The following is a 13,494-nucleotide window of genomic DNA, read 5'->3' on the forward strand; positions in this document are numbered from 1 at the left end:
GTTAATTATATAGTCCCTAGGATTAATTCTTACATTAGACACTTGAGTGGCTTCAAAACCACTCTTTTTCTTGGAAACAGCCTAGTGGAGAGGTGATTCTCCTTCCTCTGAGAAGCAATATAAATTACGTCCCTGTTCTTGCTACCAGACTTCCCTGAACTATAGCCTTTGAGAAGTTCCAGTGACGGGTGTGAGGTTTTTTTGATGACTCCAAAATGGATTGCCTGGAAAACAGGTAGACTGGAAGACTTATGCTTAATATTTGCTGGCTTGTTCTAGAAGCAGAAGGTAACTACTTTTCTGTAAACTTAAGTGATACCATGTATTTGTATTTTTAAGGTGAGGCTATTTTTTGCATCTGAAGTTAATGACTAGCTCCAGCTCTGGCTGACATCACTTTGTTCTGGGAAGCGCTGTTGGTCTATAATTGCCACATGTAAGGGAAATGTGGCTAGAAGATTTTAATCATCATTTGGGGGATGGAGGGAGACATCTTCCTGGTTAGTTCACAATTTATGGCCAGTGTCACAATCCTAACTTCCAAACGGTTTGTGCCATATCATACTAATTGGTGAAGTCCACCTAGGGCAATAAATAGCTCTCCTGAGGTTAATTTATCCTGCGTCTGGGGTGAATGTTGCCATCCCCGCTGAGTTCTATATTGCTGCAAGTAGGCTGCTCACATCATTTAAGCCAGTGATTTTAAACCTACCCAGGGTCTCTTTACACAACACTGCACTGCCTTCACTGACAAAACGTGGACACGCTGTGGGGGTGGCTGAGGAGCTGAGCTGGGCTTCCAAAAGCCCACCTGCTTCCTGCCTTCTCCCAGTCTGAAACAGCTTTGCCAACGAGGAGGAGAAGGGCAGAGAAAGCTCGAAGCAGTGACCGCGCTGGTGGTGGTTCAGCTGCCAGGGCTGAACCCTAAGCCAACTTCAAGTGTGCTTGAGAGTTTAGAGTTTTGCAACCTTGCACTGTAATCTCAGGGTTATCAGGAGAAGAACAGAACCTTTTGCTTAAGCCTAATCCATGCTATATGTGTGTGTAGGTACTACAAGAGGGAGTTTATCTTCTTCCATAGCCGCTTCTCTCTCGTCCTCTGTGCCCTGCTTCTTTCACCCTCTGCCACTCCGTGCAGGTTATCTGAGGATAAAGGTTAATTATGGACTTTTTCTCTAAGAAATGGTGCCCTTGTAAAGATGCGTGGGTTGTCTGAAATGGGGGCTTCAGGCAAGCATCTTCAGTGAAGAGAAACATATGGGAAATTTTCTTAGTGGAGAGTTCTTGGGCAGTGCAAGAGCTGTGGCTGGCTGTGGCGGTGGAGAGCTTTACTTGTATCCTACTGCCTTTGAAAACTCTTCCCTGAGCTGCTGGAAGGACAAGCTGGTGGCTGGAGGAGAGGGCTGGGAGGTGCACTGAACCATATGGTACATACACTGTTTAAAAATAAACCAGTGTTGACTGATCAAATAAATACCACTTAGGTTTAAAATTGAACAGCCAGTGCAGTCTGTTGAATATAAAACTGTTTTTACCTTCAAGAAAAGTTATAATTCATGGTTGTAATGTCACAAATTGCAAGTTTTGCAAAGAGCCGTTTGAGCCTGCCAGACTTAAGGTTGAGAAAGGGTAGCGTGGGGCTGCCATGCCGGTCAGGTCGTGTGGTCCCTTTCCCCCACTCCCTCGCTCACCCAGGGCATAAAACACACCCATAAAATCTAGCAAACCGAATTTTATTTCTCAAAAGCCATGGTCATAAACTTGCCTACATCAGAAAATGCTCAGCCGTTCTTCTATTAGCCTTTATTTAATACGATACAATTTATTTTTATATTGTGTCCTTCACAGAATATCACAGAACTCTTTTCAGACACTGTTCGTCATAAACTGAAGCTGGAAGAGAAAATTTCAGCTCGGGGTTTGAACCGGGGAATGACTGGAAGGATTTCGGGTGCAGAAGGGCAGCGTTAGAGTTGCAGAGAGTCGGATGGGAGGGACAGACCTGCAGTAGGAGAGTGTGATTGAATAACAGTTTGGGGGTACAAGTGGGGGTGGTTGATGGGCGACATGGCATGGCAGGCACGGTGTTACGGAAATGGCGAGAAGCAGCTTGTGCAGATGGGAGAGAAGAAGGGTAGTTGTGGCCTGGCTTCTTAGAACTGAGAAAATAGTGTCTCCTCTTCCCATTATGGACCTTGTGAGAGCAAGATAGTTCTGGCATCCCTTCTGTAGGCTGGAAACAAAATCTAAGCAGTCTGTTGTTTAAATAGATGAGGGTTGGTAAAAATACAGTATCCTCCATAGCAGTGTTGGGTGGCATCTGTCTGAGGCATTCTGGCAGGGTCAGCAGGGATGCGAATTCATGTGTAAATACTTTATCCTGGGCATGTTGGAGTAAGTGACCCCCAAATATGTTACTAAGGGAAAATAACCTTTAATGGAGAGTTAGAAGGGACTTCAGGCCTTTCTGAGAAAGAGGTATATTAGCTGGGATTGCAACTGAATTAATGCAGCTACATGGCTTGTGGCATCTTTGAGGATGGGCAGAACAAATTTGTGTTTTCCTGGAAAAGACTAGTGATACATTTAATTTCATGCTACTTCTGGCATGCTGAGAGCCACATTGTTTCCTCCTCTTTCCCTGGGGAAAAGGTTAAGCGTGGATTTGGTTTTCTTTGGTGTGGAGACTGCTGTTGCTATTGATTGACCTAGCTGAACTCGGAGAGCCAAAGCTGAGGTATTTCCAGGCAGCTGTGAACATTTCAGATGTAAGGAGTGTAAAAGCAATGGAATAAAAAGCAGTGACATTTTCAATATGAGACCAAAAAAGCCCAACTCATATTTTATTTATTTATCCAAACTAGTTTGAATTATTCATTAAAGTCGATATAAGTGTGTGAAAATACAAGGTGTTTCAAGAAGCAGCATCATTAGAGGGAAGTTAATCATTTGGCAATATTAATTTTGTAACAGATTAATGATTTTTTTCAGTGAGGATTTTTTTTTTCCTATCAAACTCTTCAGGATGGGCAACTTTTGTGCATACTCTTGGCCTGAATACAAAGGAGATGGGACAGTATGATTTCCAAATATTTTCCTTTTCTCTCTGTTCTCCTCCTTTATTTTTTTTTCCAGGCAAAGTAAACAGCCAGTCATTATCCCTGACCAAAGCATAACCTGCCAAATCTCACACTTATTTTCTCGGTTCTTATTTGTTTCATTAATGCTTCAGCAAAGGGATGCTTCGCCGTCCCTTCTCTGGGATGAAGGATGTTTATGGTGTGCCTTTCCCCATCCATGGTTTCTGCAGAGCACACCTGCAAATTCTCTCGCCTGTTTTGTCCAAGTGTAGCAGAGTCGAACATAAGACCTCACACGAGTGCTCTAAATACAGGGATTCTAGTTTTCAAACAGTGTCTTTTAAAGATAAAAGTAAACCTAATTCTCCAAATGTTGTGAAAGATCTTAAAGGATCAAGACATTCAATGATCTGTAGGTGGTAGATAGAGCTGGTGGAAACAGTAATGCTGTCATCAGAAACCTGCTCTGTTAATGCACCTCGACCCATCCTGAAAGGATCTCCCTCTGTTCAGTGGCCTGTACGGCTGTACCTTAAACAGTGCTCTGAAATACGCTGAATTGCACTCCGTGCGAATGATGACTTTGAAATCAATTTTTCCTGACTGTGCTAGAAATTTGGCGGGAATTAGTGGTATTAGGTGAGGCTTAAGAATTACTGCCATCACAGCTTTGAATTCAGACACAGAGCAAACAATGAGCTGCCTCTTAGCTTAACATCTTTACTTGGTGGGGGAAATATTAGAAAGATTAATTACTGTCCACAAGTCAGCGTATATGCTGCTTGTGCTGTTCTCTGGGTGCAGGGAATCTGCGGCACCAGGGCTGTACACGGGCAGAGCCATGGTGCAGAGAGGATACGTAGGTACCCAGTGCCTAAAAATAGGCATCCTGTGCCACTTCAGACACCCCAGGGTGTCTGAGGTGTTGGCCTGGGTCTGACCGGTATGACACAGAACGTGTAGGCAATCTCTTTCCTGCAGAAGCGTGCTGGGAAGCTGTGAAAGATACCCTAGGGTGTCTCAGATGGCTTTGTTTCAGCAGTGGGTTCCCGTTCTCCATTTATCAAGTCTCAGGTTACCTTCCTACCAAGTTACTCTTCCATGAATCCCCCTCACAATGTGGCTTCTTGGTTGTGTTGGCAGAGCCCTCAGGGGAAAGCAGGGGAGTAGTCACAGTCCTGAGTTAATCTGGGAATAGTCCCTAGTTGAATTGTTTCCATGGGATAAATACTGCAGGAGGTGGGCATCAGCAGTTGCTATAGCTGAACTATCGAGGATGGCAATTTAATTGGGCATAAAGGAAGAGCAATGTCTGTTTTAAAGTCAGGGTTCAGCAGACCTTTCACTGGGGGCAGTTACAAACTTAAGCATTCCTATTGTGACCCTGTACCTGCTCGTGGTTTTTTTTCCTGCCTCGTTCCCAAGCTGTGCCACTGAATAAACACTGTTGGGGATGACAAGGCTTTATCCTATCCCTGGCTGGTGCTGGCACATTTGGCTGTGTCTACATTAGCAGTTACCAAGTTCAGCACCTTGTGCTGGTGGCTGACACAAGGCATCTCTAACAGCGAGATGTTTGTTCACGCAGTTGAATTCCTTCAGCCAGGACAGCTGGCGAGGTGATACACCAAAACTGCTGCAGGCACTGGAAAGAGGGCCAGGAGGAACAGCGGGGAGGAGGCAAGGGCACGCCGTCGGGAGTGAGGGCTTGCTAGTCCTTCAGTTACATTGAAAAACTCAGGATTTCCTGCAGAAAAGACTGATAGTAGACAGAGTTTTTCCTTTTTTACCCTAAGGGGAGTGGAGGAAAGCCGTTGCCATCATCTAGTTGCTATTCTAGATTCACATGGTTGTAGTCTAACTAGGCCAGTGCTGTTGGGTGGGTGATAAGGCTGCAACCTGATGGTGCAAAGGTGCTCCTGATGGCCATTAGCAGTACCAAGTATGAGAGACAAAACAGTGGAAAAGGCGCTAATTCTTCATGAATAATGAAAGCTGTTCAAGGAGTTCATGAATTAGGGTGCCATCCACCTCTGAGGTTATAAAAGTCAGGAAAGGCAGCCTCCAAGATGTGGTAGGAAAAGGCAGATTTACTTTTCCAAGGCTAGGCTGCATTTATTAGCAAAAAAAAAAAAATCGCTGTTGGGCACGTGCAATATATTAAAGGCAATGCTGCCTCTGACAGTGGCGAAATGTTATTTACCACTGCAATATGATCACTGAATTTTTACTTTCGTATATAGGATTTTGTCCTTACCGGTTGCATAGCTGAATGAAGGCTGTGAGAATATTGAGGTCAGTGCTGCCAATTAACCTTCTGATTTCAGGGGCTGATTACTTAGTTAATCAAAGACCAGATCCAGCTGAGATGATGAGGAAAAGGTTGTAACAATTCAAGGAAGGGTTGAGTTAATCACACAGTGATGAGTTTGGTAGGAATGGGAAGGGTGGTGGATACTCCTTACTCGTAGGATGTAGGGATTACCTTACATCCCCAGCAACTGGGGGTTCCCTGTATAGCAGGGTTTTAGTGAACAAACTGGTATGTGATGTTCCCCAAGACTGGCTTGTGCCCCTTGATAAAGCAAGATAGAGCTGGGGGGGAGGACCTGGAGTAAAGGAAGTACTTTGGTTGTACATCATCTCTGCAACGCACTCAGGAAGGTGGAGCTGAATTAACTGAAGGTAAGAAGTTGGCCAGCGTTAACTCTCCCTGCATGGATGCTCTCGCTCAGAAGTAAAGGGACATGTAGTTCTCTTTAACCATTAAAAAGTTCCTGTCCTTGCCTGGGGATTAAGCTGAATTGGATTAAGGCCAAAGTACTTCTGAGCAGGGGCATCCTCAGTGGCATTTAAGGCACTTTAATTTAACACATTGAATTATCCTTTTGTCCCACCTGGAGCGCCTAACTAAAGCAGTACAGAAGATAAGAGGAAACTCACATTATCCTGGTGCACTTGCAGCTGCTCAGAGGTGAATCACTGGCAAGCCCATGGCCTTGCAGTTACCTTCCTACATTCTTCCTGCACTACGCTTCGGAGGTCGATGGAAATGCTTTTCGGCAAATACTTGGGCAAAAACTTTTCCAGCTCGCTTGGGAAACAGTAATACTTCAGCGTGGGCTGTACAAGGCCAGCCGAAACCCTTCCTTCATACTCAAGCAGTCATCTTGATGAAGTTTCTGCTATCCTAGTGTTGGACTCTGAACTAGCTAAAATAAAGACATATGGCCTACATGTACTATGTCTCTGATCACAGCACAGGCAAAGCCTTAAACCTCAGAATGACGAAGAGGTATCTAAGTGAGGAAGTCTATTTGTTTGCTGTTAGGAAGAGTCAGGTTTTTTTTCAAACCCTGGACTGCAGTTTTGATAAAACAGGCTGACTTGGGAGACATCTCTAGTGTATATTAAAGTAAAGCCAATCTCTGTAATTAATGGGGGGATAAATCGAGGTTTAATTACTCAGAAGGCACCTTGGGTGAAAGATTCATGGTAATTGTTGTGTATCCTCTTGAAGGATTCACAGTGCTGGCAGCTCCCTTTGTAGCAATAAAATACAGGGTGAGTGGCAGGCGGTCTCTCAGGACCTCTCTTCTAGGGACTAGTCCAGTTAAGGTAGCAAATGCAAAGCGGCAGTGGTACTCTTCAGGCTTTTTTTCACATTAAAAACCCCATCCCAGATCTTAAGGGATTCCTAAGCAGTGTGTCAATTTGAGATCAAAGCACTTACAGTCAAATCAAGAGTGCGTTGGAGATTTCCCTTATAGGCAGCTCCCTCCTGATGCAACCATACAGAGATGTATTTCTTACCATTTTCCACTTTCTTGCTTCCTGTAGCATAACACCTTTCTCTTGGGTTCTGTGTAGAAAATAAGATGTGTGCATGTGGGGAAATGGATGGTATAGCTTTGAATTTTGTAGCACATTGTTAAAAGGCTGGCTGAGCAAAAGAAAAATCCATCCCACCAAGAGATGTCTGTTTTCCTTATTCCCCAGTTTATTATCTTTTAGTCTGCTGGGGCCAGGAGGAGAGGAATCTAGCTTGCCTGTTTCTGTACTCTGCCTGCTTAATTCACTTTTTAAAAATTTAATTAACCTTTTCAATTCACATAGTTTGGCTAGCACTGTAAATACGGCACAAGGGCTCTGTGCTGATGACGTATAGCAAATTACCCGTTTTCTTCCCCTACTTAGAGCTGAAGAAGCAAGTGGAAAGTGCAGAACTAAAAAACCAACGTCTGAAAGAAGTTTTCCAGACCAAGATCCAGGAGTTTCGCAAGGTGTGCTACACACTAACAGGGTACCAGATCGACATCACGACTGAGAACCAGTATCGACTCACCTCCATTTACGCTGAGCACCAAGGGGACTGCCTGCTTTTTAAGGTAGGTCTGCACACCCATCACTGTACCTTCTTCTTTGGGTCATAGTTTTTAGCATGCCAGCATGTATTTTCTCTTTCTCAGTGATTAGGCTGGAAAATCACTGCCCCCCTGCTATGTGACAGGGTGTTCCTTATGAGGGAAGTAAAGATCCTTTCTTCCTTTAAAAAATTACCTTAGAGGGTTTGGCATCTGGTCTCCCACTTATATATCAAAGTCAGGAGTAAAGAGAAGAGACCAGATATGCATAATACCTAAGGCATCTGGCCTTGCACTTCACCTTTTTATAGTATCGTTTTTGTATGCTGCAGCAATAAAACCTTACGTAACCATCAAGGTTTCATCCTTACTTCACTGTGAGATATATGTCCTTACTGTCTTTGCTATCTTCTAGCTTGTCTGCATGTCATCATCTTGTCTTTATGTAAATTGGAATTCCTTTTGAGCAGCAGCTCATCCTTGTGTGTGTGAAGTGCCATTTATGTGAAGAGCATAGATGAGTAGCAATAACAGCCTGTCTTCTGCCAGTCTCATACCTTTATTGGTCTAGCTAGGTGGTCTGAGGTTGGGTTCTGCCTTGATAGGTGCTGGTTTTCTTCTGTGTTACCTTCCAGCTAGCACAGCTGGGTTGATACATTAGAGAGCTGAGGTATGACATGAGTCATCAAGCTGATAAGCTACATCTTTACCTCGGTTCAAGTGTCAACAGCCCAGGTTTGCAGGTCAGTGGGATAACATTCTCCTTGGTGACAGACACAACTGGCACTGAAAATCATGCCTCCCACCAGTCCCCCTGGGGTGAGTCTCATTGATGAGATGGATGAGGTTTTTGGAGGCATTCAGCACAGGAGGGGACTCTACAAGCAGGACCTGGAGAAGTTCTGTTCCTGCAGACCTACTGCTGTGTGCCACGTGTGGATTGCTGCAGTATTGTTTCTTTACGTAACAGGACAAACATTTTCCTGTTCTGCAAATCTAGAGCTTCAGGAAAAAAAAAACACAACACCAAATAAGCAAGTGAGGGTAAGTATAAGACATCACCTAGGATCCTTGGTAAAACTAGGAAAATATCACCAAAACTGTTGTATTACTTGGCCTTATGATGTTTCTGGACTAAGGCAGATGACAGCAAGAAAATAAAGTTCACTATCTGGGAAGGAGGATGACTCTCTTGGTTTTAAGGTACCGTCACAGAACCATGAAAACAGTTCTCACTGAGATGGTGCAGTGCTGTTAGCTCTAAGACCTCCAGAGGCCTGTGCTCACACCTGTACTCTTAAACGTTTAGTGAATGAAACTTCACAGGCTCCTGGAGATGTCTGTTGGATGCCATGCCCAGACAGTACAACCAGCAGTTCTTCCTGCATCGTAGGAAAGATGGAGTGCTTGGAGAAAGATAAGGAAACATGAGAAAATTGCATGCTGGCCACATGAACAAGAGCTGTCTGGCTCCTCAGTAGTTTATCTTCAGTAGCATCAAATATTCCTTCATGTCATGGCAATAGAAATAATTTACATGCAAGAGAATGAAAAATGAAGTATGGATTCCTCTCCCTAAACACTCTTCTTGCTTCCCCTTCTTCACACAAGTCTTTATTCCCAAATACGTCCAGAGGAAGGAAGCGTCACCAGGTAGAGCAGCAGCAGATTCAAGATCTCACATTTCCCAAAGCCAAGGGTGGATTGCTTATTGGTTCACGGAACTCCTCAGCCTCTCTTACCTCACACACCTCTTCACATAGGAGCAGATTTGCTAATTAGAGCCTGAACAGCAAAATCTCTGACCCTTTCCCCCTGTTCAGTAAATCACAGGCAATTCCCACCGTCTGCAGCTTAGAATAGCAGTAGAATATAAACAACAAATTATTTCCTTGCTGAGCCCAGGCAGCTGGTTCTGGTGCATGTACCAAGGCTTGAATCCTGACTACGGCTTCCAGCAAGGTTGTGTGTTTATGCTGTGGAATTTCTGAGCCATGGCAGACGGTGGGTGTTTGTGTGCATTTCATTAACCCAAAGAGGTCACAAAGCAGGGAATGCTATTTATATTTATTCCATTCAAGCAATTTATGGAACAGGGTCTATATAATTAAGCTGAAGTCCCCTGGCACTTTACAAGCTTCTGTAGTGTGCCTGTAAACTTTAGAGGATATTTCAGTAGCACTGCTGGTGGGATTTAATTTTCAGTGAGGCTTCAATAGCAGGGATGCAATAGGAGCTACTGTAATGTAACCCCTTCAGAGTTAAATGAAGGTGAAAGATGTGCTTGGTTTTTCCGACCAAGGTATGCTGTTACTCTAGTAGAGCTTATTATCTACATGCTGTATGTGTCCAGCCAATTTGCATTAATTGGAATTACAGCTTCAGTGAAAGGGTTAATCACAGTGCCGTGCTGCGAATATAAATGACTGCATCTATAAATGAGCACTGAATTCCAATGAAACCGTATCAGTATTTATTGGCGATCCCTATCGATGCAACAGATGAGCTCATCAACTTGAAGGATGTTCCAGTGATTTTCAGACCCTCTGTGAGTGCGTGCGTAGGCAGCAAGGCGCATCTCAGACTTCACAGCTCGCTCGCGCTTGTTTGCTCTTTTTTATTCTTTTAAATAAAGGCTGTGGAAAGCGGCATTACAGATTCCTCACCAGGAGTTTAGTTTCTGATTATTTTTTTGTGACATGTAATGCATTATAGTTATTGGGGCACTTGACAGTTTCATATTCTGTTACTGTTGCAGGTACATTAGATGTGTTAGGCCACAGACTTCGCGTTCTGCATAATGCTTGGCTGGTATGTCTAGGCCAGGCCACCCGGGGCATATCCAACAACTGCATTGGCTCCCTTTGTAACAACCTATTAAATATATCTGTTAAAAAAAAGAAACGTTGCTGGGGAGCCTCAAAATCAGCTTAGCCAACTTGGAACTAAGTGGTGGCAAACCAGGATGGCATTGCTTGGCCGTGTGTACATCGCGCTGTTTACCCTTGCCTCTGGGTAGATCCTGAATGAGAGTAAAGAAATGAGATCTTTAGAAAAGGCAATGACAATTGTTTCAGAAAAAGAAACTCTTTTGGTAAACAGAAAGACTGGTCAAATTTGAAGAGGAGATGATTTGGAGACACTTGTACAAATGAACAAACAGTGTAGGGAAATTAAATCATGGGCTTTTTCTTTTTGTGTGCCTAAAGACACAGTCTCAGCCAAAGCATTTGAAGCCAATCAATATAAAATGAAAAGAGTGGAAATCCTTTTATTTTATAGACCTTATGGCTTCAAGGTGCTGCTGAGAGCAGGAGCTCAGTAGGTTTTCCAAAATATTTGTGGCAGGTTGACCCTGGCTGGACGCCAGGTGCCCACCAAAGCCGCTCCATCACTCTCCTCCTCAGCTGGACAGGGGAGAGAAAAATATAATGAAAGGCTCGTGATAAGGACAGGAAGAGATCACTCACCAGCTACTGTCATTGGCAAAACAGACCCAACTTGGGGAAAAGTAACTTATTACCAATCAAATCAGAGTAGGAAAATGAGAAATAAAACCAAATCTTAACACCTTCCCCCCACCCCTACCTTCTTCGCAGGCTCAACTTCACTCCTGATTTCTCTACCTCCTCCCCTCCAGCACCACAAGGGAACAGGGAACGGGCGTTGCGGTCAGTTCATCACACTTTGTCTCTGCTGCTCTTTCCTCCCCCGGGAGAGGACTCCTCACACTCTTCCCCTGCTCCAGCGAGGGGTCCCTCCCACGGCAGTCTGTCCTCCATGAATTTCTCCAGCGTGAGTCCTTCCCACAGACTGCAGGTCTCCATGAACTGCTCCAGTGTGGGTCCCTTCCATGGGGTGCAGCCCTTCAGGAACAGGCTGCTCCAGCGTGGGTCCCCCACGGGGTCACAAGTCCTGCCAGCAAACCTGCTCCAGCATGGGCTCTCTCTGTCCACAGGTCCTGTCAGGAGCTGGCTCCAGCATGGGCTTCCCACAGGGTCCCAGCCTCCTTTGGCACCCACCAGCTCTGGCACGGGGCCCTCCATGGGCTGCAGGTGGATAGCTGCTCCACCATTAACCTCCACAGGCTGCAGGGGCCCAGCCTGCCTCACCATGGTCTTCAGCAGGGGCTGCAGGGGAATCTCTGCTCTGGCACCTGCTCTGCTCTGCCTCCCCTCCTTCCCTGACCTTGGTGTCTTCAGGGTTGTTCCTCTCACATATTCTTACTTACCTCCCTGACTGCAATTGCTGCTGTGCAGGTTTTTTTCCCCTTCTTATGTATGTTACCCCAGAGGTGCCACCACCATTGCTGATGGGCTCGGCCTTGGCCAGCGGCGGGTCCATCTTGGAGCCAGCTGGCACTGGCTCTGTCAGACATGGGGGAAGCTTCTAGCAGCTTCTCACAGAAGCCACCCCTGTAACCCCCTCACTACCAAAACCTTGCCATGCAGGTGCAATACAATGTTAAGATATCTTTGTGGACACATAATAACACCTAGTTTACATTAAATATTTACATTTAATTTAATCAGGGACATGCAGAGCTCTCTGCTTTGAGATGTAAAGGCAACCTCTTACTACATATGTTAGGAAGAAAATTCCCATGCGTGCTGCTTATTTTCTGGGTTGTGTCTACATATGGTTTTGCTGCTGTACCTGGCAGCATTCAACTGCATCCTCTGGAAATACTTGGGAGTGAAGACTTGAGTGAAGAAGAGAGAGCAAGAAGAGTGCTCAGAGAGAGGAATCTGTGCTTGATTATTCACTGTGTTTCAGGTAAACAGTTTCTGCTGTTGTGACATGAATGTGGTGCTGGTCGCTATTCTTGATAGGATCCTGGACTGAAAAGGCAATCAGTCTGATCCTGTGTAACAGCTGCATCAAACCTGGTGATGTTTGAAATCTTTACAGTTTCAGTTTCACAGAATCACATAACGGTGGGGGTTGGAAGGGACCTCTGGAGATCATCTTGTCCAACCCCCTGCTTGCTCAGGCACACCCAGGGCAGGGGGCACAGGAACGGGTCCACGTGGGTTTTGAATGTCTCCAGGGAAGGGACCCCACAGCCTCTCTGGGCAGCCTGTGCCCCTGCTCTGGCACTCCTTTCCTCAGACAGGAGTGCTTAGATTTCTTAGTAATTAATGTACAAATTATTTGGGTCTAAGTTGGTTGGTAAGGAGGTTAAAACAGACAAACTCTTTCTGGTATCACAGCAGTGTTATGAATCTGAGCTCATAAATACTCTTGGCCAAAAGGCTGCCTTTAGACAAATATTTTCTATATCCTCAGAGCTCAGTCTTGCAGAGTAGAGAATTCTGCCTGCTTTTAGGTCTCACCTGTGTTGTTATTTTCTGTCAAGATTATCAAATGGAAACCCAAACACCAGCAGTAGTTAATTGAAGAGCATCCCCAAGATGGTAGGCTTGATGCCTGGAAAGAGAATACCCAAGATATCAGACAGCAAACAAAGCCAGAAGCACCATGGCACAGCTTGAGAATGTTGCCAGCTACAGGGCTGGAACTTCTTGCTGCAAAATAAAACCTTTATTGTGTCCTGTTGGATTGGTAATACGGTATTAAAATCAGCATTATCAACATAAGATCAACAGCTTTTCTGCAACCTGTTAAATTAGCAACCAGTGTGCACACTCTTTGATGCACACCTCTTTAAAAAGATACATTAAGAGTTGGTTTGCAAATCTATAAGGGGAACTGTCACTCTCAAACTTCAAGGCAATCTGAAAAGTGAACGCTTGCTTCTGATGTGCTTCGCCGTGGGTGCAGAAGCAGAGAAAGGCAGGGTGAAAAGGATAAAGGCTTTGTATGGAAAAAGGGTGTGATGGAAGGACAGACACCACCTTTAACTTCCCAGTTTTCCTTTGCTTGCCCCATCGCTTGTGTACCCTGCCGTCCTGTTGCCTCTGCACTGACAAGGTGTGTAGAATGCGATAGAGTGGCTATGCAGACAAGAAGTAATAGTTTAATTCTCTTGAGGAGGGGAATGAGGCTGGAATGAATAAGAAAGACCTCAGAAGCTATTTGTCAAACAC

The 13,494-nt window shown here is 44.8% G+C and overlaps 1 protein-coding gene across 2 annotated transcripts in view; it reads left to right on the forward strand.

Moving 5' to 3' along the window:
- The window catches only part of MAD1L1 (mitotic arrest deficient 1 like 1), a 381,515-nt gene that overhangs the window by 280,151 nt on the left and 87,870 nt on the right, over positions 1-13,494 (forward strand). For both annotated transcript variants that reach the window (XM_064461586.1, XM_064461587.1), the window contains one exon: positions 7,278-7,468. In XM_064461586.1, coding sequence (XP_064317656.1) covers positions 7,278-7,468 — 191 coding nt within the window. The remainder of the gene's footprint in view (positions 1-7,277; positions 7,469-13,494) is intronic.

The sequence above is a fragment of the Phalacrocorax carbo genome, chromosome 10, assembly GCF_963921805.1.
Source record: "Phalacrocorax carbo chromosome 10, bPhaCar2.1, whole genome shotgun sequence".
NCBI classification, from domain to species: domain Eukaryota; kingdom Metazoa; phylum Chordata; class Aves; order Suliformes; family Phalacrocoracidae; genus Phalacrocorax; species Phalacrocorax carbo.